The sequence below is a fragment of the Oryctolagus cuniculus genome, chromosome 2 (assembly GCF_964237555.1).
Source record: "Oryctolagus cuniculus chromosome 2, mOryCun1.1, whole genome shotgun sequence".
NCBI lineage: Eukaryota > Metazoa > Chordata > Mammalia > Lagomorpha > Leporidae > Oryctolagus > Oryctolagus cuniculus.
The window spans coordinates 133,859,143-133,885,494 of NC_091433.1; the positions used below are offsets into that span (position 1 = coordinate 133,859,143).

General features: G+C 48.1%; 1 protein-coding gene across 3 annotated transcripts in view; it reads right to left on the reverse strand.

Annotated features, from left to right (window-relative positions):
* Nucleotides 1–26,352, reverse strand: part of ARHGAP25 (Rho GTPase activating protein 25) — a 94,758-nt gene that overhangs the window by 34,876 nt on the left and 33,530 nt on the right. For 2 of the 3 annotated variants that reach the window (XM_008254309.4, XM_070069026.1), the window contains exons 2-3: nucleotides 10,181–10,380; nucleotides 2,518–2,605 (exon numbers count right to left, since the gene is read on the reverse strand). In XM_008254309.4, the coding sequence (XP_008252531.1) occupies nucleotides 2,518–2,605; nucleotides 10,181–10,380 (288 nt within the window). Of the gene's footprint in view, nucleotides 1–2,517; nucleotides 2,606–10,180; nucleotides 10,381–18,922; nucleotides 19,046–26,352 lie in introns of those variants that run through there. The other variant, XM_008254310.4, reaches the window with a different exon arrangement.

The window sequence follows — 26,352 nt, forward strand, 5'->3', positions numbered from 1 at the left end:
TGCTCCTGCTCCAGTTTTTTTTAAAGCATACCAGCAGTGAGTGGCTTCCATGTGGCCTTTGTGCAACTAAAACTCATGATCACCCAGAAAGGATCCTGATTAGGGAACCCATGTCTTGCCCCTGAGAATCACTGACCACTGAAAAGCATCTTGCACAAGAGGATGACAAAAAAGGAACTGCAAATTCTCTACATCATGACAAAAAAAGGCTGTCTTTTTTAAGGATGGGTGGAGCCCTGGAAGGCCTTTAGGAAAATGGTTCCCTACCTTGCTGTTGCTTTAGAGTTGTTCTTGTTGTTGTTGTTGTGTGTGTGTGTGTGTGAGAGAGAGAGAGAGAGAGAGAGGAGGGAGGGATGGCGAGAGAGAGAGAGAATCTTTCCAAGGATCCCCAGCAGCCCAGAGTGTGAGTGACTATGAGAGGATGACCCCTCCTTCTGTGGCACAGCAGTCTTCGAGGAGGCTGGCCTTCTGTTGATTTATTTTATTTATTTGGAAGACCGAGACACAAAGAGAGAAGTTTCTCATCTCCTGGTTCACTCCCCAGATGCCTGAAACATCCAGAGCCGGGCCTGGCCAAAATTAACAAGCCTGGGATTCCATCTAGTTCTCCTACATAGGTGGCCGGGGGCCAAACACTTGAGCCGTCACCTGCTGCCTCCTCGAGTGTGCATTGGCAGAAAGCTGGATCAGGAGCAGAGCCAGGACTCAGACTCAGATACTGTATTATGGGATGCAGACATCTCCAAGCAGCATCTTAAACACTGTACCGCATGCTTGTCCCTCGTGCTGGACTTCCATGCAGAGCCCAAGGGGAATTGTCAGCAGAGCTCCCGGTGGGGTTATCCTAGCTTGAACACTCAGACTTAGGAATGTGTGTTACCAAGAATGTCTGCATCTCACAAATTGCCCTGTGAGAAGGATCCTAGGAATGGGACCCTTGTTTTTCTATTCCTGGGGACAGAGATACAGAAAACAGGCTCTTTTTCTGAGAAGAAGAGAAAATAGACCTTCAGATTAAAAAACAACGGATGGCCATCAGGGGACCACTTGGGAACTTAAAAATAATTTTTCCTGGGGCCAGCCCCGTGGCTCACTTGGTTAATCCTTCGCCTGCGACGCCAGCATCCCATATGGGTGCCGGGTTCTAGTCCTGGTGGCTCCTCTTCCATTCCAGATCTCTGCTGTGGCCCAGGAGGGCAGTGGAGGAGGGCCCAAGTGCTTGGGTCCTTGCACCCACATGGGAGACCAGGAAGAAGCACCTGGATCCTCGCTTCAGATCGGTGCAGCGCCGGCCTTAGCGTCCATTTGGGGAGTGAACCAACGGAAGGAAGACCTTTCTCTTTGTCTCTCTCTCTCTCTCTGTCTATAACTCTACCTTTCAAAAAATAATAATTTTTCCTTTGTTTTCTCTACCTTGTCTTAGCTCATTTTAGGATCTTCCACCCCCCCCCCCCGCCACACTCCCCATATAATTCCCTCTAGTTGGCTGCCAGATGTCAAACTCTTACATGGCACTACTTGGCGCTGAGCCAAGAAGTTTCTTTTATCCCTCTCCTCATCATCCTTGTCCTCACTTTATAGATAAAGAAAAAACATGGAGAAATGAAGAACCTCATTACATAAATTGTAAGTGGCAGAGTCAAGATTTGAATGCAGGCAGGCTGGCTCTAGCCTGGGCATTCTAACCACTGGGCTACTCGGCCTCCTGCATCAACCTTCTCATGCACACCGCCCCCTTGTGAGAGTGGGAAGGAAGAGTCAAGGGAAGGGCACTCAGGGACCGGTGGCCTCCCCGGCTGTGGTCAGTGTGGCAGGGACAGCAAGGTGGTGCGGCTGGACTGGCAGTCCTAGAGTTCCAGCGGGGCTAGGGCTGGCACAGGAGCAGGAGGCAGGGAGGAGATGGGGAGAAGCAGCCTCCCGTGGCAGTCACAAGTACGAGCCCAACTCCCCACTCCAGACACATTTGGGAAGAGGACTTTTGATTGGGAAGAGGCTCCCTGCAGTGTAGCTGATGTGTACACGCATGTGCAGCAGATGATGGACAGCACCTGGCAAGCCCAGGGCTCAGTCAGCCAAGCTGTCGTTTCTCTTTAGGTCACACTGAACTGTAAGAGACTGATTTCTTTCCACCATTTTTGATCCAGCATGATGGCAATTTCACGTAGGCCAACTTGTATCTTATCCGTCAATTTTAACGTCCCACTACCTTCTAGACTGAGCTCCTTGTAGTGAGTGAAGATTTGGCACTTTGTACCTGGCTTCAAGCATGCACTCATGAAAAGTTACAGAGTTCAACCAAATGAGCACCCACTTAGTTCACGGGGTGCTTTTCATCCACTTGCTGTTAGCTTATGAGCTTGGGTAGGTTCACTAGCCACACACACAGCCATGATACATTCTGCAAAATGGTTGGTTGGTTAGTTGGCTGAAGGACCCCCTGAGGCTAGCCCCTGTCTTCCGGGATCCAGAAACAAAATGGGAATGTAGTACACCTCTACCCCACTTTCTGAGGCCTACCTGGAATGACTTCAAAGACAAACTTCCCAGCTTCTTCAGGGTGTGTGGCGATCTCCTTGACTGTGCTTCCTGGCAGATACATGGAGCCCTGAAAGACCAAAATCAGATCTTCAAGATGTGCGGCAATCTTATCACCTATGACCAAGGTTCAGTTGGAGGACAGATAGGAGAGTGATGGCTGGAATGCCAGGAGGGTGGGTGGAGAGGACCTGGAAAGTTAGCAGCCCAGTCCTGATGGGGACTTTCTGCTACTCGGGCCATGGTCAATTTAAGTGGCAGTGGTGTGAGAACAGGCTGGATGCCTGGAGAGAGAAGGAAAGGTCCTGATATACAACACATGCCATCCACCAACACTCGCCTCTTCACACTTTTCCCAAGATCCAACTTCATGGCCAAACCAGACACTTGATGGTTGAAAGGCAATGCTAAGGGTGGTGAGACAATACACCACCTGCTAGCAGAGGCAGTTGGGAAGGAACCACAGGTAGCCATTCGAGGAGACAGGGTCACCTAGCAGCAACAAGAGCCAGTGAGCAGCACCTTCAGGTGTCTACTGCTTGCTAATCTCCTTGAATGTACAACTCACTTATTCTTTCTAGTAATCCCCCAAGCAGGTTATCATCACACATACATTTTATAAGTGAGGAAACTGAATCAGAAAGCGCCAGTCATTTTTCCAAGGTCACAGGGCTAATAAGTAAAGTGGCAGAATGACAGCTCATTCTAGAAGTGAGTCTCAAGACAGTGCTCCTTAACATCACAGCTGAGATGTGGGAAACAGTCAGCTTCACCCACCCCTTCCCCAGAGCCAGGGAAGGGGTTTGTAGGCAGTCTCAGTAGGATACACAACATAGCAGACACAGACACGGCATCCAACGGACAGGTCACTTCCACCACGTGCATCTTGGCACTTTATCTTCTACAGTGCATTTCTCCTAGGAGCCCCAGGCCAGCTGCATATCAAGATCATGGCATGATTTATCACTTCAACTTTGCAGATGAGGAAACTGGCGCTGGTACCATGGAAGTCCAAGTGATTGCACAAAGTGACAGAGAAGACGGTACCAATTGATATTCCTAAATCACATCTCACTAGACGCTGAAGACAGTGTGTTTGATTCTGAGCTGAGAAAACATGTGTCTCTATTCCAGAACAAAGAATGGATAAGCAGGATTGGACCAGAGAAACCAGAAAGGCAAAAGAATCTTAAGAGTCATTCAGAAGTAAGATAGTGAGATCAACTCGAGTGTCTCAAAGAGTAAATGTTTTGAGGTACTAGAAATAAAGATGTCTAAGACTGAGTGAGAAAGAGACAAGATGGAGGGGAGGACTAGGAAAGGGGAGGAGGAGGAAGAAGAGAGGGCCAGAGGACAGCGAGGACGAGAAGGAAGGGGACAAGGAGGAAAGGAATGAGGAGAAAAGAAACTCCATACCACAGAGGTCTGCACTTTCTTCACCTTCCTCTAGTTATTGCTTAAACCACCTCCACTGCTACGGTCGACTTCATCCATAGTCATCCCATCATTGCCATCAGGACCAAAGGGCCCTGAGATTGTGCTGCAGGTCTGCTTTGGGCAAGGCAGGGCGTGAGAATCAAAGGCCAAACCACTTTTTTTTTTTTTAAAGACATTATTTTTTACTTATTTGAGGGGTAGAGTTACAGACAGAGAGAGGGAGAGACAGAGAGAAAGGTCTTCTACTGCTGGTTCATTCTCCAATTGGCCGCGATGGCCGGAGCTGCGCTGATCTGAAACCAGGAGTCAGGAGCTTCCTCCAGGTCTCCCACATGGGTGCAGGAGCCCAGGAGCTTGAGCCATCTTCTACTGCTTTCCCAGGTCATAGCAGAGAGATGGATCGGAAGAGGAGCAGCCAGAACTAGAACCGGCACCCATATGGGATGCCGGTGCCACACAGGAGGATTAACCTACTGCGCTACAGAGCCAGCCCCAGGCCATGCCACTTTCAGACAAGAAGGAACACGTCCTGATGGGAAGAGAAGGAAATAGCAAACTGCAGAGGTCCCTGCCTCCCCTAAGTGCCACTCTAAACCGTCAAAATTGTTTCATCAGAAAATAGTAAAAATAAAATAATAAAAATATACATGCCCTGTATTGAGCGGTCTGTGCTAACTTCTCTGACTATATCAGCACACCTAATCTGCATAAGAACTTTTATATCTTCCCCCATTGCAGAGCGGAGGAAGTAAGGCTCAGAAGGATCACAAAGCTAGTTAATAAGAAAGCTCTGACTCAAGCCTTGGTCAGTCTGATTCCAGAATCACGATTGTTACTTTTAAGTAAGCATCAGAGTTCATCTGATTCACACCAAGTGTAGATGACTAACTGCAGGCCCTCTCCTCACCCTGAGCATGAGGGCTTTGAACATTAAAGCTGGATCGGAGAGGATGGATAGAGGGGAGACCTCAGATGGAGAAAGAATTGACACAGAAGGGGAAGGGCCCAACTGGCTCATAACCACTTTCACCTCCTGCGCAAGTTGACGAGGGTGGGCTTTGTGACGAGAGAAGGAAGGGGAGCTTTAGACTGAGCCCACCAGTCCTGCAGCCATGGAGCGGCGGTGACAGCAGAGGCAGGGACCTGCGGGAGCCACCTTGTTTTGTTTTCTTTCTTTTTTTTTTTTTTTATTTGACAGGTAGAGTTATAGACAGTGAGAGAGAGAGAGACAGAGAGAAAGGTCTTTCTTCCGTTGGTTCACTCTCCAAATGGCTGCTATGGCCAGCGCTGTGCCAATCCGAAGCCAGGAGCCAGGTGCTTCTTCCTGGTCTCCCATGCTGGTGCAGGGCCCAAGGACTTGGGCCATCCTCCACTGCACTCCCGGGACACAGCAGAGAGCTGTCTGGACTGGAAGAGGAGCAACCAGGACTAGAACCCGGCGGCCATATGGGAGGCCGGCGCCACAGGAGGAGGATTAACCAAGTGAGCCATGGCACTGGCCCGCTGGCTTGTATTGGTTAACAAGAACTAGCTGCCACCTTGTCAGGGGCATTGTGAACCAGTTGCTAAACACTTATATAACTGAAGCTTAAATCATACGAACTTATGATGAAAGATTTTATACAAAACAAGATAATAACACAAAAGTTGTTCGCTTCCTAATTATTAAATATAAAAGACTCATGGAAAATGAAATTAAAAGCTAAACTTATTTGTGTGCAAAAACTTTTTGAAACCCAGGCATATTTTTTTTTAATTTTTTGACAGGCAGAGTTAGACAGTGAGAGAGAGAGAGAGACAGAGAGAAAGGTCTTCTTTCCGTTGGTTCACCCCTCAAATGGCCGCTACGGCCTGTGTGCTGCGCTGATCCGAAGCCAGGAGCCAGGTGCTTCTCCTGGTCTCCCATGTGGGTGCAGGGCCCAAGGACTTGGGCCATCCTCCACCGCCCTCCCGGGCCACAGCAGAGAGCTGGCCTGGAAGAGGGGCAACCGGGACAGAATCCGGCGCCCCGACTGGACTAGAACCCGGCACCGCAGGCAGAGGATTAGTCTAGTGAGCCACGGCGCTGACCCAGGCATATTTTTTTTACAATGCACATTTTCCATGAACCTTTTAAAGTCCCCTTATATTTTACTATTACTTCTGCTGTTGTGGTTATTTCCAGTTATTCTCGCTGTGCGGTGGAGATTCTATGCAACACAGGGCTAATGCACATCTCCTCTCTACTCTGAGTTAGTGATCTCACCTTGGTGGCTTGAAGCAGTTGTGACGGGAGAACTTGGGTCACAGAAACCGGCAAACACGTGAAAATCAGCATCCCCACCAGAGCCGGCTGGTAAACATTTACCAGCACACCACCGACAGAAAGCCACGCGCTGGGTTAATTGCTACATTTAATGCAGTACGGGAGCAGGTGTTTGGCCTCGAAGTTAAGATGCCTGTGTCCTCCCGTTGGAGTGCCTGGGTTTGATTCCCAGCTCCAATTGCTGACCAGTGTAGACCCTCAAGTCACCCACATGAGAGCCTCCGATTGAGCTCCCAGCTCTTTGCTCCAGCACAGCCACAGCCCTGGCCACTGTGCAGTGCGAGCTTTCTGTCTGTCTCTCTTCCTTTCACATCTATTAATATGTAATTTTTTAAAAGTAGGCCAGAGAAATTTACATTTATATTAACCTTCGAAAAGGATGTACAGACTGTCAGTTCCAAGAAGCTATGCTTGAAAATTCACGTTTCCTCTAGGAAACCGTTGTCAATTTGATGGGGGACAGTGGTGTTTCGTGAGCTTACTCTGTGTATCCTTAATTATTGCCGAGATTGAACTCTGCAATATATGCTTATTAGCCATTTCATTTCTTTGGTAAGTTGCCCATTTGTATCATTGTTTATTTTTCTCTGGAGTTGCCTGGATTTTTCCTATGGATTTAAAAGAATACTTTAAATATTAAGAATATTTGTTTACTATGTAGACATACACATTTTTTTGCCCTATTTGTTATTTGCAGTTTCACTTTATGATGGTTTTTCAGATGTATTTTTATGGAAAAAATTGGTCTTTCATTTGTGCTGTCTTTGCTGTTATGCTTAAAACCTCCCTACTCGCCAGATAACTACGTTTTCCTCTGGCATTTTTACAACTTGATTTTTTCACATTTAAATCTTTAATCCACCCCGAATTGTGAATGGTGTGAAACATAATGCAGATATAAGTTATTATTTTCCCCCAATAATTTAGCTCATGTCCAACTTTCTTTTCATTTTTAGATTTTTGTAATGGATAGGAATCCCAAAACCATGTTAGAGTACAGTACAATAGCAGCATTTCATTTTAAACAGATTTTACTTTATCTTAATGAAATAATTATAACTGTGTAAAAATCTTTAAGGATGTCCAGATATGTATTTAACTCTTGTTTGTGGCCATCAAACACCTTGCGATAATAATACATGAATTTCCATCCAAATCCCCAACAGCAGGAAATTAATTAAATAAATTATAGAATATCCATATAAATGGTAATTTTACCACCAGTAAGAATCACATCATAAAATAATATTTAATGTTGGGGGTCTTATTCATGGCACATTATTAATTTTTAAATATTATTATACAAATTTCATAATTATAATAGATGACTTTCCAAATGTCAATCCATAGATAAAGCTGGCAGAGGTTTAATTTAAGTATCTATTTCTTGCTGATGGAACTGTAATTTTTTTTTCTACTTGTGTTTTTCTATGTCTGCTGAATTTCCTATCACTTACATGTATAGCTCTTGTTATCAAAATATGCATATCGACATAGAGTAAAATAAATTATTGTATTCCTAAAACTTCTACTTTCTATGCCTGAAGTGAATGCTGGAGTTTATCAAGTGCTTTTTGCAGCCATTTGTTGAGAGGTTGTATGTTTTTCCTCACTTGCCCTATTGATTTGATGAACTAAATTAATAGATTTTCTAAAAACAAACCACCCTGTCCTCTTGGAGGAAGCTTCACCTAATTATCCAAGGCTCATTTAATCCTGAGAAAGCCCTGAGCGCCCTCCTCTCAGAAGTAGAGGGGAGAAGCAAGGCCTTTCAAATATTTATTCTACTCTTTGACATTAGTTTACGGTTTTACAAAATGATATTTTACATATGCTTTATGTCATTGGTTCCAGTGACAAATGCAGGCCAGGGAGCATTATTTTACAAAAGAAGAAAGATCGGTCCAGAAAAATTAAATAATGACATGGCCAGACGGTGGTGGAGCCAGGAAAAGAACCCAACCTTCCACATGAGGAACCTCTCACAGGCCTCACGCCATGGAAACAGACCCCGGCGTCCTCCTGGTCTGCTCAGGACAGCCAGCACACCCTGGCCATCTCCCTCCCTCACTCTCTGCAGAAGGGAAGGCCTCCTGAGTTGTCTCAAAGTGGCCGTCTCAGCCCAGAATGGCTTGGCTCTCGTGAGCCCTGGGTTGTTCAAGAAGAGCAGAAAGTCTGGTTACCATGCCCAGGACATCAGGCAGCAGGCCCAGCCAGCCGAGTCCTCAAGTCACCCCTGAAACCCTCAATACCCACACACTTCCTATCTTCACCCATTTTTTTTTTTCTTTTTCATGGCTCTAGAAGGTTCTAGTCTTCTTCCCTAAGAAGTCAACACTGGCCAAACCCATCTCCACAGCCTCAAGTTCTGGATGTCCAGGCATCTGGGTTACCCCTGAGGTCCTAGGGTTCTGGCTAACGGCCCTCTCACTCTCACACACTGCTTTAGTGACGTGGGGAGAAGAGACCAAAGCCCCGGATTTAGGATTAAAGCCCACTCTCACAGCCTCATCCACTCTGTCAGGGAAGTCAGACGTTCCAAGTTCAAAGAACATTTGGAATCTGACCATCTTCCTCCAGCCCCTGACTCCCGCTGAGATTCTAAACATCATAACCTCTTACCCTGAGTATCCATGCTCTCCCTCCCCAGACCACATCTGGAACTGGACACAGTACCAGAGCCTTCTTTTCACAATAGGAGTCAAAGAATGCTGGAACCGACCCTGCCCCCTACCGTCCTCAGGAAATGCTCGGGTCCCTCCAGCAGCCTGGAGAACCCTTCACAACCTGCACGCAAGCCTGGCCCTTGCCCTCACTTGTCAGACCTCACGGCCTGATTCCCACTCCCTGGCTCTGTGCCAGCCACACTGACCTTGCTCTTCCCACTCAGCCAGACTTGTACTACCTGGGCCTCTGCGTGGAAGGCTCATGCCCCAGGGACACGTCAGGCTCATTCCTTGCCCTCCGCAGTCTTTGTTCCAATGTCACCCTCCTCCTGAGGTCACCGCAACCGCTGTACTGAAAACACAGCTCCTCTCCCACCCTCCAGGCCCCTCTTAACACATCCTACTTTGTTCTCCACAGAACTCATTTTATCTAATGAACTATTTACTTCTCTTATCAATTATATTTATTTCTTATCTTTTCCCCCATATTCTAAGCACCACACTACAGGGATTTTTATCTGTTTAACTCTCTGGTTTATTTCATATGCTCAACAAATATTCACTGAACAAAAAAGCCAATGAGGGGCTGGCGCTGTGGCATAGCAGGTAAAGCTGCCACCTGCAGTGCCAGCATCCCAAATGGGCACCGGTTCGAGTCTCGGTTGCTTTACTTCCCATCCAGCTCTCTGCTATGGCCTGGGAAAGCAGCAAAGGATGGCTCAAGTCCTTGGGCCCCTGCACCCACGTGGGAGACCCGGAAGAAGCTCCTGGCTCCTGGCTTCGGATTGGCGCAGCTCCGGCTGTTGCGGCCATTTGGGGAGCGAACCAAGAATATCTCTCTCTCTTCTTCTGCCTCTCTGTAAATCTGGCTTTCAAATAAATAAATAAATCTTAAAAAAAAAAAAGCCAGGGAAACCCCAAATCAATTCTGCTGAACCCCAATCCACTCTTTCCGAGCCCTCAATTTAGTGTCACCACCATCACCCCTGTGCTGTGAGCTGTGACTCAGACCTGCACGGGGGACACTCCCCAGCACCCACCTCTCAATAATCCTCGCAACTAAATTTATATATCTAGAAAACGGTCCAAAAGCAAAAGCACCCTCCACTCAAATGCATGTGTCTTGTCCTATTGAGGTCTGTGTGACATCTGGTAGAATCTTGGGGGGCTCACTGCCACCTGCCCGGTGCCTGGAGGGGGCCGGCCATGTTAAGGGGGACAAACAGTCCGCCTGTACCTGCGGCTTCATGTCCTCTTCGTCCTTGTAGTAGTAGAGCTGCTGGGCCCTCAGCACGAAGTACCGCTGCTGCCAGTTCTTCACGATGGACCTCTGCTTCTTCAGCCAGCCCATCTTGATGGGCCTCTCCAGCGGGTTGGGGGCGGACGACAGCTGACAGGCCGCCATCTGCTCGCCAGTCATCACGCTCCTGGACCGCGCTATGAAAAGGAGCACACACACAATCAGGCAGGCTGACTGAGGGACATGCCGCAGAGAGCAAGGAGTGGGTGTGGAGGCAGAGGAAGCCCCGCGTGGGCCGAGAGGCCGGTGCGGCCACAGCCAGGTCCAGGTCACGGGCGTGGAGGCAGCCGAGGGGTCAGCTCCCGACCCGGGCCGGAGCCAGACAGACACGCACGCAGTCCGGCAGCTGCCGCGGGCCCCCTCATTCTGCAAAGTGAAAGACTGGCTGGAGCCTTCTGAAGAGGAAGTGGCCGCAGCATCTGACACAAGGTGCTTCCTTTTCCTGCGTGGGAGTCAGTATCTGACAAGAGAGAGGAGAAAACAAGGGCACGGGGTGAGTCCCACGCAGCTGCCGAGGCCACCGGAAGCCGCCCTGGCGCTCTTCCACGGAGGCTCGGTACGAGGAGGCACCGGTCACCTTTTCCTGACCTCACCGTGAACTGGGGACCCCACGAAGACCCCGGCCTTCCCCGACACACTGCTCTAAAGAAGCCTGCCACGCGGGCAGCCTGCAGGGGGTGGGCATCTCGCCCAGAGTTCTCAGGTTCCATTCTGTCCCCGGCCCACTGACACTGCCCACAGCACTGCTCCTTCACTTCCCAAAGGCTTGGGATGGCCAAGACTGGGCCAGGCTGAAGCCAGGAGCCCGGAAGGCGATGCAGGTCTCCCACGTGAGTGGCAGGAACCCAATTACTTGAGCCAGCACCTGCTGCCTCCCAGGGTGTGCATTAGCAGCAAGTGGAATGGAGAGTGGAGCCGGGACTTGAACCGAGGCACTCTGATATGGGATGCCAATGGCCCAAGAAGCATCGCAGCCTCCATGCCAAATGCCTGTTCCTACTTTACTAACAGTTGACTTTGCTTCCTACTACGGAGGTCATTTTTGAGAGCTTCCTTACCTTCTCTCTTCACTTCAAAATATCACCCCCCCAAAAAAAATATCATCCCATCACCAAGCCCCCTTTCTTCCTTTTCCTAGCTTTAGCACATTTAATTGTCAACTACTCCTCCTTGCTTCTAATTTCTATCTCTCTCCTCCAAGGCCTCTGGTTCTCCACCTTTATTTACACCCATTGCCTGCTTGCAAATACTAGATTTTCACGCAGCATGAGTCTTCATCCCAGACACTAAGGAGATCCGGAGTCATGCCCCTGTAGTCCTGCCCTAATTGGGCTCCCTTGACCCTCACCAGGGGTCTGTGTTCCAGCAGCATGCCCTTAGACCTGGTTCCAGTTTGCAATTCCTCCTCACCTCCTATCAGGGATCTGCAGAGGTCAGACCATGTTGTACAACAGGTTGCCAGACACACTTTATTTCACTTCCTATTGGATGAACTTCATCATGAGAGTGCATATCTTCGGTTGTAGTAAAAAAAAAATCTGATATTTGATGAAATTTGCAAAGGGCTTGCATTATCAGTGTTTCCTGACATTCCAGGTAAGGACTTGATCTTAGATATTGCTTCTCCATTCCCTGCCCGTTTCCAAGTCTCCCATTGGAAACTCAAAGACTGGCTCCTCCAAGGCTGTGTAAATGGTGCAAAGGGAACCTAGAAGGATTTTGTTAGGAACAGAGTGAAGAGGAAGAAATTTGAAGGACTGTATAAAGTTCTCTACCTCTCTAAGCCAGAGACTGTACCTTGCAAAGACTCCTATCTATCCTAGAGAGAGGGCAGAGAGAGTGGACTGGAATAAAGGGGGTGGTTTCCAAACAATGTTTGGAAGAAAATGGAATGAATGAGGCATTCTGGTAGATGCAGGGGCATTGTCCTCCATCTCCATGGCTTTTGTGATCACCCACCAGAAGCCAGCCACGAGAAGAGGAACAGTGTCATGAGGACCTCTTACGGCTTCTGTGGTGATGCTACTAAATGAGTCCACACGAGAGATGGGGAAATCAGGCAGGTAACACGAGGTAGCCATGAGGACTCGAGCCTCGTGATCCCTCCCAGAAACCCACAGAAATGGTTAGGACCACTATGGGAGATGGAAGAAACTGAAGGTCTCCAGTGACTTTTTTTTTTTTTTTGACAGGCAGAGTGGACAGTGAGAGAGAGAGAGACAGAGAGAAGGTCTTCCTTTTTCCATTGGTTCACCCTCCAATGGCCACTGCGGCCAGCCTGCTGCAGCCGGCGCACCATGCTGATCTGAAGCCAGGAGCCAGGTGCCTCTCCTGGTCTCCCATGCAGGTGCAGGGCCCAAGCACTTGGGCCATCCTCCACTGCACTCCCTGGCCACAGCAGAGAGCTGGCCTGGAAGAGGGGCAACCGGGACAGAATCTGGAGCCCCGACTGGGACTAGAACCCGGGGTGCCGGCACTACAGGAGAAGGATTAGCCTAGTGAGCCATGGCGCCGGCCTCCAGTGACATTTGAAGAAGGGGAGCAGGGTTAGATACTGCAGATTGAAGAGAACTCCGTGACTGGGATATGATCTTGTGCTTACTGCCGGGAAATTGTCCAGGCTGCATTGGGGCACATATAACAGCCACAAACCAAAGCCCTCCCTGCAGAGGAGGTGAGGACTTTGTTCTCTCAGACCTGCCCAGAGGTGCTTGCTGCCCTTGAGACAGAAGGCAACTGTCTCGCCTGCCTTCCTAGGATCATACTTATATTCTATAAATGATGCCACTCACCATGCAGCAAAGCAGTGTTTCTTGGGTACCTGTTATCAGCCCACTACGACTGTGGACACTGGGACACCCCTTCCAAGTTAGAGAGTACGGGGGGGGGGGGGGGCTCTGTACAAAGCTCCACACTGCTGGAATCAGTCCCAAACACCAGAGGGCGGGGGCTCAGAAGGGCCAGCACATCAGCAGGGAATATGCTGTCCCGTGTGCAGAGTGACCTCCTGCCTTAGCCCGCTGCATTGCTCACCAGGCAGGCCTGTCCTAGGATGATGCAAAGACCAGAGAAGAAGGCCCGGTGGCCTTGAGTTGGGTTTGGTTTTGACTGACTTTCGTTGTTAGTTTCCGTAAGCAGTCTGTCATCTTTGTGGGTGTGATTTGTTCCCAGAAAGAGTAAACAAAGAGATCCGTTACTATTATTAAAGCTTTGTCATAAAGAAAATGAAAAATAGATAAACATCACTGTGAGCCAATCATTGTACTGCGTGCCTGTTCCCAGCCCTTTGGGGAGGTGGTCAGAGCAGGCTGCAGATTAGGGAGGAGCTATGAGCAGACCAGGGAAACAAGGTGAGAAAGCAGTTGCCCAACACCAACAGAATGCTCTAGAACAAGTAGGAGATGAGCATTTCAATGAGGCCAGAAGCCCACCCTCACTCTAGCAGAGAGAGGAAGAACAGGCACCTAGCTTGGAAAGTCCAGTACAGTAGCTATTAGCCAGGAGTGCTGTACACATCCAGATGGACTCACACAAATGGAAAGCTACAATCTAGTTCCTCAGTCACACCAGCCGCATTTGCAGTGCTCAGGAGCCCTGTGTGGCTCACAGCTCTTTCATAGAAGACATTTCTGTCACTGTAGAGAGCACTGTTGTCCAGCCTCTCCTGGAATCTGAGGGTTATCGGTAGCAAGTACAGTGCTCAATGGGCCGTAGAGCTGGGCAGCATCTCATCAAATGCAGAAAGCAAGCTGGAAGGTCCAGAGAAGACGGGGCTTATGTGGCAGGATGAGACGTTCAACCTTGATCTGAAAGGTAACAGGGAGCCCCTTCATGTTCCTGAGCCATGAGAAAATACGGCTGTGCTGTGTAATTGTACTACTTAGGCTGCATCGTGGTCTGCAGGCGAGGTGCAGTACCAGAAAGGAAAGAAGAGAACTGGCAGACGAGTCCCATTCTCACGGATGTTGTTTCTGCAGCAGAAATAACTGCTTTTTGCCCAAGTTCGAGCAAAAGAAAATTAAGGAAGGGAGTAGGAGTGGAGGTCACCTGGGACCCAGAATCACTGCCTTTCTTCATCTTCTCTGCTTCTGACTCCAGCTCCAAAAACAATCACAATCCAAAAACAATCACAAAATCCCCAAGGGCCTACTTTTAAGATAGCTCTTCTTGGCTGGTGCTGCGGCTCACTAGGCTAATCCTCCGCCTTGCGGCGCTGGCACACCGGGTTCTAGTCCTGCTCAGGGCGCCGGATTCTGTCCCGGTTGCCCCTCTTCCAGGCCAGCTCTCTGCTGTGGCCTGGGAGTGCAGTGGAGGATGGCCCAAGACCTTGGGCCCTGCACCCCATGGAGACCAGGAGAAGCACCTGGCTCCTGGCTTTGGATCAGTGCGGTGTGCCGGCTGCAGCGGCCATTGGGGGTGAACCAACAGAAAAGGAAGATGTTTCCCTCTGTCTCTCTCTCACTGTCCACTCTGCCTGTCAAAAACAAGCAAGCAAAAAAAGACAGCACTCCTCTCTTCTCTATATTCTTTTGGGTGGCTGTGAACGGCAGACGAGGTGCGAGGAGTTCATTCAAAGGTAGGGAAGCTCCTTCAGGTATTTTCTCTCACGTTTGACATAAGCCATGCGTTCGTTTGGAAGCCATATTTCGTTGAATCAGAAAAGGGAGTGGAATTTATGTGGTTTCGCCTCAGTCCTCTCTCCTGAGCTACACACTTATCTCTCTGGGGATCTACATGCACCTTAGTGTGACTCTTAAACTCACCAACGTTGCCACCTGAACCTACCAACTTCTCCTTTCTCACCTTCCACCAGGCCCCTGCCTTGCACCGACAAACACATCCGAGCTGCTGAGTGTCCCACAGGTATCTATGATGCACTGTGAGTGACCTCATCTCAGCCAATCAGCCCCACCAGAAAGCTGCCCCTCCCTGCAGTCAACACAGAACAAACTTGCTTACGACATAATCCTTCCAAAACACAAAACTGATCATGTCACTCTCTTGCCTGAACTTGTGATAGTAATATGTACCTTGTAGGGGTGATTAATGCATGGGGATTAATAATGGTAAGTGGATGGGTCTCAGCCAGTGCCTGGCTCTTAAAATATGGGCCTTAAGTGGAAGCCACGATCATTCATTTATTGTAATATGGACTCAATGTGTTAAACGAGAGTAAAGAAACAAGAGACAAAAAGGGGGAGGGATGAAAGGAAGGAGATGGAAGAAACAAAGACAACAGCTGCACATTGTGCAAATCTGGAGGCTGACCAGGGTGCTGCTGATGGCAGAGGAAAAACTCTAAGAGACACTCAGCCACCAGCTGAACAGGAGCAGGAGGCAAAGACTTTTGCAAGGGTCTGCGTTTGAGCAGCTCAAACCCTCCCCACCCCTTCACTCAGCACACGCTGGCTGAGCACTTGACATGCATCAGGGAACAAGGCCAGGGTAAGCAGACAGGGGGAGTCCAGGTCTGGACAGGATGAAGTGCGAGCATGGACTGAGAGCACAGGCTCCTCCAGAGCTCTGGTTTTGACAGGAAAGCCTTCCGGATTAAGAAAGAGGTTGGGGAGAAGCAGATACAAGTGAAAGCCAGGAGGGTCGAGTGATGTGAAAAGTAACGTGACAGAAAGTTCAGCAACCTGGGGCCAGCGTTGTAGCATAGTGAGTAAAGCTGCTCCTTGCAACACCGGTTCGAGTCCCTGCTGTTCCACTTCCGATCTGGTGCTAATGTGCCTGGGAAAACAGCAGAAAAATGGCCCAAGTGCTTGGGCCCCTACCTCCCATGTGGAAGACCCAGATGAAGCTCTTGGTTCCTGGTTCAGCCTGGCCCCACCTTGCCTGTTGCAGCTTTTTGGGGGAATGTGAAGCAGCAGGTGGAAGATCTCTCTTTCTCTCTCTCTCTCTCTCTCTTTCTCTCTCTCTCTCTGTCTTTCCCTCTCTCTCTGTAATCAGGCTTTCAAATAAATAAATAAACCTTAAAAAAAAAAACAAAGAAGTTCAGCAACCAAAGAAAAGGCTGAGCATAGAGGAAATTGCCCCTGTAACCTGAGTTTGTGGAAATAAACCTAGAGGAACTTCAAACAGAGCTTCATACCTCCTTGAAGAGTGTCTGGCCAATGAATGGCTCTTAATAAAATTTGTTGAGAGAACAAAAGAAACATTTTAGAATGAAATGTGAGCCCTCATCAAAGCATTTTATATTTTTGTGGGAGCAGTTTGCTTATTTGAGATTTCTGGATATGTTCCCTTGTGCCTACTCAGAGTGGCGGGTGGGAGATCCAGCTCCTGATCTATTAACCATTAACATCAGTGGTTATTTATTAAGCACCGACCACGTGGCAGCTGGAGTGCAAACACTTTAGATGTTAATGCTGTTTCATGCCCATGTTGTTTATAAACATAACCTGTTCTCATGCCCATTTTACAGAAAAGGAACTGGAGCTCAGAGACATGGAATTATTTTCTCCACTAGGAGAAACTAGAAATCCAATCCTTCCAATCTTCTTTTTCCTAAAGGTGTATTTATTCATGAGAGAGAGAGAGAGAGAGAGAGAGACAGAGAGACAGAGAGAGAGAACCTTCCATCCGCTGCTTCAAATGGTGGGGCTGAGATGATCCAAAGCCAGGAGATAGTAAATTCTTCTGGGTCTCCCACATGGGTGCAGGGGCCCAAGCATTTAGGCCATCTTCTGCTGCTTTCCCAGGCTCATTATCAGGGAGCTGAATAGAAGTGGAGCAGCCAGGACTCTAGCCAGCACTCATATGGGATGCCAATGTCACAGGCATTGGTTTAACCAGTTACGCCATAGCACCAGTCCCTAGAAATCCAATCTTGAAGGCCAATGTCCATCATAAGGTCACCCAGGGCAGAGGGGAGCATGTGTTCTAGTGGTAAAGAGGGCTGCCACCTGGGGAGTCATTCTCAGAGTTGGAGAAGAGTGGAGAGGCAGGGAGGAAAGCCACTCCTTCTAATCCATCACATGGAGCACTGTGTCCAGTCCATTTCCTGTGCTACAACAGGGTTCCAGAAAGTGCTCATTTAGAAAGAACAGAGAACTATGTAGTTTGCCATTCTGGGGACTGGGAAGTGCAGAACAGAGTGGCAGCACCTGCTGAGAGCCTTGGTGCTGTGCCATCCTGTGGCAGAGGTTGAGGGCAGAAGGGCAGGAGAGGGCAAGAGAGGACCACACTCTCCTAAGAGCCCACTCTCACAGTACATAACCCACTCCCGCAGTGACAACACTCACCCATTCACCAAGGCAGAGCCCTCCTGATCTCGTCACCTCCTGTTTAGGCTCCACCTCCTAACACAGCTGCTTTGCAGACTGCATTTCCAACATACGCATTCTGGAGGCCACGTTCAGACCTTAGCAACCTGCCTCAGCCCCACACGTTTCCCCCGGGTCTGGTGCATAAACAACTTTGTGCTACAATTTCCGCCCACTCTATGCTCTGCGTGGCTCCGCAGGCCTTGAAAAAAAATGACAAGAGAAATGGTACTGAAACCTCCAGCCCACAGGCAAGGCTTTGCTGAGACCCAACAGGAAAATGGAAATCCACCCATGTCGCCCCAGCTCTGTGCCCAGGCTCATTTGCAGAGATCTAAGCATTCTGACCAAAGCCCAGAGTGGCCAAAGCGTGGGAAAGAGGAAGACTGTGGTAAGTCAGCGTGGGCCCTGAGCTCAGCCCACACCATGGTACGCCCCGCCCCGGGCCAAGACGGAGCTGCTGGAGCCATCTGGAAGAGCAGACCCAGGATCACTGCCCCCAGCCAGTGACAGAGATTGAAGCAGCCTTCTCTACACCCTGCACAGTACACATGGGCACTGCCCCACCCCCACCCCCACCCCCCACGCAGATCCCCGCCCGTCCCGTGACCAGACTGTGGGACGATGGCCCTGGGTTTCCACCCAGAAGAAGGTTGGCAATGATGCCACTTTCCTCACCCCTTTCCGTCTCCAAAGCAAACTGCCCTCCGTCTACAAGCGTCCGCCATTCGGGGGTCTGGGGGACTTTTAAATCCTTTCCACTTTTAAACCCTGCCATTCGTTCTCCTGGAATGCTTTAAAATTCTTTCTTAACTTTGGTATGAAAAACACTGCCCCCTTAAAAAAGACAACAGCCATAAGCCTGGTGGCAGCCCAGGACTTTGTCCGTGTGCCCTGAGATCAAATCACACGGGCCTCCCCCGAGGCAGAGTCACACGGCTTGCTCCGAGTTGTCCCCGAGTGTCTGCCGTGGCACCCAGGAATGAAGCAGGTTTGCTTTTCCCGTGTTCTGTAGCTTAGAGAAATCTCTATCCTCATTTGGCAAAGTGAGATTTTAACCCACAAGAGCCGATTCTGCTTTGGAAAGCATTAGTACAGAAGCCTTCTACAGAAAGAGGTAAAAATGCCAACTCAATAATAATATAAATAGTACTGAGAGAGAGGAGGAGAAATCGGGTGTGTGTGTGCACGCGCGCGGGCGTGTATGTGTCAGAGCGGAGAGAGAGAACACTGCTCTGTTTCTTACTTCCCTTCCGCAGCTCTAGAAACCCAAGCTAACTGCAGGTCTTGCAAGTTTCCCTGCACCCAGGCACACTTCCTGAGGCTCGGGTGCCTCTCCTGGGGGCCACCCGTCTGGGGTCCACGTTTCACAGCTGTCACATTTCTTAGGGATTTAGCGTGCAATTATTACCTCCTCTGCGTCTGCAGATGCCTCCATCCGTTGCCAGGCTTCAGCCGGCCCCCTCTGCCTGGCGCTGCATAACAGGAAGCCGGGTGTACTAACGAGAAGCTCACAGAATTGTGATCGCTTCCTACTCAGCCCTGCCCCGGCGCTGCCCCTTCCTCTGCACAGGGCAAAGTGGGGATTGGACAATCGGGTGGTAAATTTACCCTGGGTTGACCATGTGGCCGGTAGACTGCATCTGGAAGCTACCTGCTTTCCCAGATATGATGTAAGGAAAAGCAGTTGAGATCCTTTAGGACTGAGGGATCATTAGCACAAAACACTACCCCAACCCCAAACACACACACAACGTCTGCAGGGGGTTGCAGCAGGAACACCGGGAAAAGGAGGAACCCCTTGATTGTCAAAGCTCCTGATTTGTTTCAGGTAAGACTGTTTGTTGCATCAGTCACTAGCATTTATAAATAACATGTGTATCGGGATGTTTGAAGCATTGGTATTTTGTAGCGGAAGTGAATTCTGTGGCCTCAGCACTTCGCAGCCAGACCCCTGCCAGGGCCACCCTTGAGGCCTGGTGACTGAAGCCATGCCTATCCTGACAGCCGTCACGCCTGCCCGTCTTCCCAGGGCCTTCACTGGTCCTGAGCAGAGTGAGTTAGATTTCAGCTGTGCTGAGGAATGAGCGAGGAGCAATGGCTGCAGTGACACGGGTCTGATACAAGTAGTGATGTGTTTCTTCTATTCTTCATCCTGGCAAAAAGATTCCCCACTAAAAACCAAAGCAGTCTCATGTTGGGCGGAGGGCAGGGGACACCAATAAAGTATTCATTCACTTGGCTAGACATATCAGGTAATGTGGTCAGGAAACAGAATACCCCTGGGGTTGCTCGGCTTGGTTTTTACATTTTGGGTTAGAATTCTAATTTCCTAGAAAAAGGAAACGAGGGCTACGGGGAATTCTCAGGACTGATGGCAGAACATACGCATCGTCTAGTTCCTGTACATCAAGCACTGTGCCTGGTATGCGGTGAGTATCTCACTGACACCTTTTAGTGGCTTTACATAGGTATAGCTAACATGTAATAAGCTGCACAACTTGATACATTTTGACATAAATACAAACACGTGAAATCACTACCATAACCAAGGCATTGAAGGTATCCTTCAATCGTAAAACTTTCCCCCACGCCTCCCTTGCAAATTTCTTCCACCCAGCCCTTGCTCGGGCAGCCCCTGCTCCACACTCAATCATGTCGCCTTCCCACCATCTGTGCCTGAGAGCTCCAGTTCTGCCACACCCCCACCAGCACCAGGTATAGTAGCAGTCTTGCTAATTTCAGACACTCTAATAGTTGCCTGGTGACAGTTCATTGTGGTTTTAATTTGCATTTCCTTAATAACTAATGATATCAGGCAGCTTTTCATGTGCTATGTCTTCTTTGTTCAAATCATTTGCCTGTTTTCTAAAATTAGAAATATCCCTATTTTTAAAGACTCAAACTGAAGCATGAGGAAAATAAATTGTCTTGTCTGGGATTTTCTTTAAAATATCTCAGCAAAGAAAAGGATAGATGCAAATGTGACAAAATCTTAATACTTGTTGAATGTCTGTAACGGGGACACATGAGGGTCTGTTGCTGTTTGGAAGGTTTGTATAATAAAACATATTTTCTTTCAGATTCTACTAGGCTTAAAAGAGTATGAGGCTTCATTTCTTCACACATCAGCTGTTGCCCTGAACTTCAACTTGCTGATTTTCCCAGGCCTGCATTTCCAGACCTGTTGGTTATTTGTCTGAGCACAAGGGAATGACACTAGCCAGATGTTCTACCACACACGTACGCATTCCCTCCCAGACAGACCCGCCCCTTCATTTGCCTGCACTGTCCTGTTATCAGTTAATGAATGGGAAGAATGGAGGCACTCCTGATGCTCCCAGTGCAGAGTATTTCCTGTAAACTCGACGTTTATTCAACTCCCCTGGAGGGAGGGCGGGCAGCAGGAACTCCGGGGTGGCCTCTGACACACTGTGCAGAGGAGTGCTCAGGGGGACTTCTACGTGGACTGACCTCATGCCAACAGCGCCCATGACCAAAATGCCGTCAGAAAGACTGCAGGACAATGCAGGCAGTCACGAGAGGATATCAGAAATGAAAGTGAAAGTAAACAAGGATGCTTTCTGTGTGCCTTCTGCAATGGGGGGACAGGGATTTCTGTGAGAGGTGGGGTAGTGAGAGCAGAGGGCCCAAGGAGAACCTACGCTAAGAGCTCTCAGAGAGGAGCAGCAGTGCTGGGGGCATAGCCAGAAAGCATTTCTAGAAGTGCACAGAGAACAGAGGCCAGCATGGGGCACATTGTTCCAAGTCTACCCCAGGCACCCAGCATTAGGCCAAAGAATGGTGGCTTGCTGCCTCCTAAACCAGACACTGCGCCAAGGTGAGGGCGGAGTGCAGTTTTCTGATTAACCTGGGGCCATTCCAAGGAGAAAAACCAGAAGAAACATTCCGAGAACAAAGAGGGAGCTATTCTCTGGCCACCAGATGCTTCTAAGTTACCTGGTTGGTCAGTGCCCACGATATACATATACTGAATCATCTCACTGTACCCTATAAATATGTACAAATATTACATGTTAACCACAAATGGGAAAGAGTTACATAGAAGCTGACCACACCACACAGCACTTTTACTACTAGGACTCTAGTCAGATGAGGAGAAAACATGTATCTTTTACGTGGGTGTTCTCAGCAGCATTCATCATGATAATTTAAACTGGAAACTCTCCAGAAACCGTCAACTGGCACACGGATGAACAAGATCTGGGATACCCAAAGAATGCATGACTGCTCAGCACGGAAGAGGAAGGAGGTACAGATCCCGGCCACATAAGGAAACTCAAAAACAGAATGCTAAGTGCAAGAGGTTGAATGCAAAAGACAACATTCATGAATCCAGATGTGAGAAACATCCAAAGCCAGCCGGCGCCGCGGCTCAATAGGCTAATCCTCCGCCTGTGGCGCCAGCACACCAGGTTCTAGTCCCGGTCAGGGCACCGGATTCTGTCCCAATTGCTCCTCTTCCAGTCCAGCTCTCTGCTGTGGCCCAGGAGGGCAGTGGAGGATGGCCCAAGTGCTTGGGCCCTGCACCCCATGGGAGACCAGGAGAAGCACCTGGCTCCTGGCTTCAGATCAGTGTGGTGCGCCGGCCGCAGCAGCCATTGGGGGGTGAACCAACGGAAAAGGAAGACCTTTCTCTGTTTCTCTCACTGTCCACTCTGCCTGTCAAAAAAAATAAGTAAAAGAATAAAAAAATTCTGAAAAGATTGTGAGCTTGTATTTTATAAATTCAACATTCGTTTATATTTAAAACCAGCTATCAAGGATAGAACACTACATTCTTAGGATGTTTTAGAATATTTATCTCAAAGCAACAATAGGAGGGAATGGAAGGAATGTTCTATACTGCTTAATATCCCGCCACTCAAAATTAGAACTGTAAGTTCCTCAGGCCAAGTGTCTGCTTGGTATTTAGCTGTCTAAGGAAAAATCATGATGCACAGGTAAGAGTCTTCAAAGACAGAGACAGTGACACAGCAGGAAACGTCTGGGCTTCCACTGTGGGCTGTGGAGTGTGAGAAGATTCCCACTGCTGTGACATTTTGTAATTCTGTTCATTTCTTTCTTTTTTTCTTTTCTTTTTTTTTTTTTTTTTTTGACAGGCAGAGTGGACAGTGAGAGAGAGAGACAGAGAGAAAGGTCTTCCTTTTCCGTTGGTTCACCCCCCAGTGGCTGCTGCAGGCCGTGCACTGAGGCCAGCGCAGCACGCTGATCCGAAGCCAGGAGCCAGGTGTTTCTCCCGGACTCCCATGCGGGTGCAGGGCCCAAGGACCTGGGCCATCCTCCACTGCCTTCCCGGGCCACAGCAGAGAGCTGGACTGGAAGAGGGACAACCGGGGAAGAATCCGGCGCCCCAACCGGGGCTAGAACCTGGTGTGCTGGCGCCGTAGGCGGAGGATTAGCCAAGTGAGCCACGACGCCGGCCTCTTTTTGTTTTTTAAGAGTTTGATGGGGAAAAAAATCATTCTAAAATTCATGAACGCAACCCAATAGAGAAAATCCACATCCACATCTTACTTAGCTACTGATTTGTGAGAAACGTTTGCGATTTTTATTTTTCCATGGAATGTGCCCTTTCCCGCCTTTTAGCCCAGCACAGGCTGCGCGCCCCGGTGGGTGGCTGAGTTCAGCTCTTCAGAGGGCAGAACGTCCTTGCAGGACTAGGGTGCTGACACCCACCAGCTCTGCTTCCTCTTCAAACTTGTCAGATGTCATCAGCTGTCCGCACAGTGCTTAGGGAGGTTTCCCTTTTATCGCCCAAGGTCCTCACGGAAATGCTAGGACTTATTTTCTTTTTTCTTTTTTCTTTTTTTTTTTTTTTTTTACAGGCAGTGGACAGTGAGAGAGAGAGACAGAGAGAAAGGTCTTCCTCTTATTGCTGTTGGTTCACCCTCCAATGGCCGCCACGGCCGGCGCGCTGCGCTGATCCAATGGCAGGAGCCAGGTACTTATCCTGGTCTCCCATGGGGTGCAGGGCCCAAGCACCTGGGCCATCCTCCACTGCACTCCCTGGCCACAGCAGAGAGCTGGCCTGGAAGAGGGGCAACTGGGACAGAATCCGGCGCCCCGACCGGGACTAGAACCTGGTGTGTCGGCGCCACAAGGTGGAGAATTAGCCTAGTGAGCCGCGGCGCCGGCGCTAGGACTTATTTTCTATGCATCTGTGGGCGAGCTAAGCGCCTCTGTCTGACCCAGCTTTTGTAGTTTTCGCAATGGGCTGGGGCTCTGAGACATCTCTTTGTGCTGGCCACGTCTTCACAGTTCTGGTCGAAGAACTGGAGGAATGCCGCTCTTTCTTTTTTTTGTTGATCTGTTTTTAGACAATGGTCACTGAAGCACAAGCTAAGCTTTGAAAGAGTGAGTGCCCAGGCTGAAGAAACAGGAACCACGGATGGGCAAACAGGAAGTGGAAGAAGGGGAACCCCGAATGGGTGCTGCCACAGACGGACACCACGGCACCCACCACTTACTCCGAGTCTTGAGGCCCTCTGGCCTGGTGCCTACTAGCATGAGAAAGCTTTTTTTTAAGGCTAAAAAAGATAATTTGTAATGTTTGATTTGGGTGATTTTTTCCCCCAATGATCTTTTATTGTGGTTAAAAAATATATAACATACAAAATTTACCATCTGAACTATTTAAGAATACACTTCAGTGGCATTAGGCACATTCATATTGCTATGCAGTCATCTCCAGAATGCTCTTTGTCTTACAAAACTGAAATTCTATACCCTTAGCAGTGATGTCCCATCCACTCCTCCCTAGCCCTGCTAACCAACACGCTACCTTCTGTCTTTACAAATTTGTCTACTCTAGGTACCTCATGTAAGTGGAATTGTACAATGCTTGTCTTATTGTGACTGGTTTCTTTCACTTAATGTAATATCCTCAAGGCTCATCCATGTTGTGGCGTAATGAAGAATCTCCTTCCTCTCTGAGATTGAAGAATAATCCAGTGTATGTGTGTGTGCCTGACGTTTTGTTTATCCATTCATTCGAGCGACACTAGGGTCACTTCCACAATCCATCTATATGAGCAGTGCTGCTATGAACGGGGAGTACAAATATCTGCTCAAAACCCTGATTTCATTTTTTGAATGTTTACCCAGAAATGGAATTGCTGGATCATATGGTAGTTTTATCTTTTGCTTTTTGAGGAAATATCTTATTGTTTTCCATAGTGGTTGCACCATTTTATATCCCCCCCCCCCCCGCCAACAGAGTACAAGGGTCCCAATTCCTCCCCAGCCTTGCCAACAACTGTTAGTTTCTGACTTTATTTTTAATGGCAGACATCCTGGTGCATGTGGGGTATCATCTCAGTGAGGTTTTGGTTTGAATTTCCCAGTGATTACTGATGTTGAACATCTTGCCAGTGGGATATCTGCTTCAGAGGATTTCTATTCAAGTCCTTTGCCCATTTTTGAATTGAGGAAGCTGTTTTGCTAGAGTTTTAGGAATTCTTTCCATATTTTGGATATTATTCCCTTAGCAGATGTACCATTTGTAAACATTTTCTCCCATTCTGTGGATTGCCTTTTTACTCTGCTAATAGTGTCTATTGATAAATAATTTTTTTAATTTTCATGAAGTCTAATTTGTCTAGGTTTTTCTTTTGTTGCCTATGCCTTAAGTGTTGTATCTAAGAAATCATTACCAAATCCAATGTCATGAATCTTGTGTCCCAATGTTTTTGTCTAAGAGGTTTATAGTTTTAGGTCTTACATTTAGATAGTGAATCCATTTTTGATTTAATTATCATGTATGATGTTAGGTAATGTTGAATTTCATTCTTTGGCATTTGGGTATCCACTACTTTTGAAAACACTATCGTTTCCTTAAAAATGCCTTGACACCTTGTTTTTAAAGATTTATTTATTTGAAAGGCAGAGTTGCAGAGAGGCAGATGGCCGCAATGGCTAGAGCTATACTGATCCAAAGCCAGGAGCTTCTTCTGGGTCTCCTATGTGGGTGCAGGGGCCCAAGGACTTGGGCCATCTTCTACTGCTTTCCCAGGCCATAGCAGAGAGCTGGATTGGAAGTGGAGCAGCTGGAACTCCAACCGGCAACCATATGGGATGCCATATACATTACAGATGGCAGCTTTACCCACTGCACCTCAGCACTGGCCCCAACTATACATATTAGAGTTTATTTCTGAACATGATATTCTAGACTATTGGTCTATGTGTCTCTCTTTATGCCAGTACCACACTGTTTGATTACTGTAGCTTTGTGCTGAGTTTTGAAATCATGAAATATGATTCTTCCAGCTATGTTCTGTTTTTAGAATTGTTTTGGCTATGCACAGACCCTTGAGATTCCTTATAAATTCTATGATATGTTTTTTCTGTTTCTGAAAAAAAAAATGTCAAGGGGATTTTGGTAGGGATTGCATTACACAATGGAACACTACTCAGGCATAAAAAGAATGCTATCCTGTCTTTTGCAGCAAAATGGATGCAAATGGAGACCATTATGCTTAGTGATATAAGCCAGACTCAAAAAGACAAATGTATGTTTTCTCTGATTTGTGGTAGCTAATATATAGCATACCAAAAAAACCCTGAAAATATAACAATGAAATTGACACATCATGATTTGATTATTATTTAAAGCCCTTGCCTATATTCCTGTGGAACTATGGTCTTTCTACTTTTTACCATATGTAACACTATATGTAGTAAAGTATTAATACTGTGCTAATAAACTAAATTGAAAGTATGTTATCAAAAAACTACAAGAAAAAAAGAAGAAAGGAAGAAGAAGTGAGTAGGAAGATAGGGAAGCATTGTTATGTTCTCGGAATTATATCTGAACTA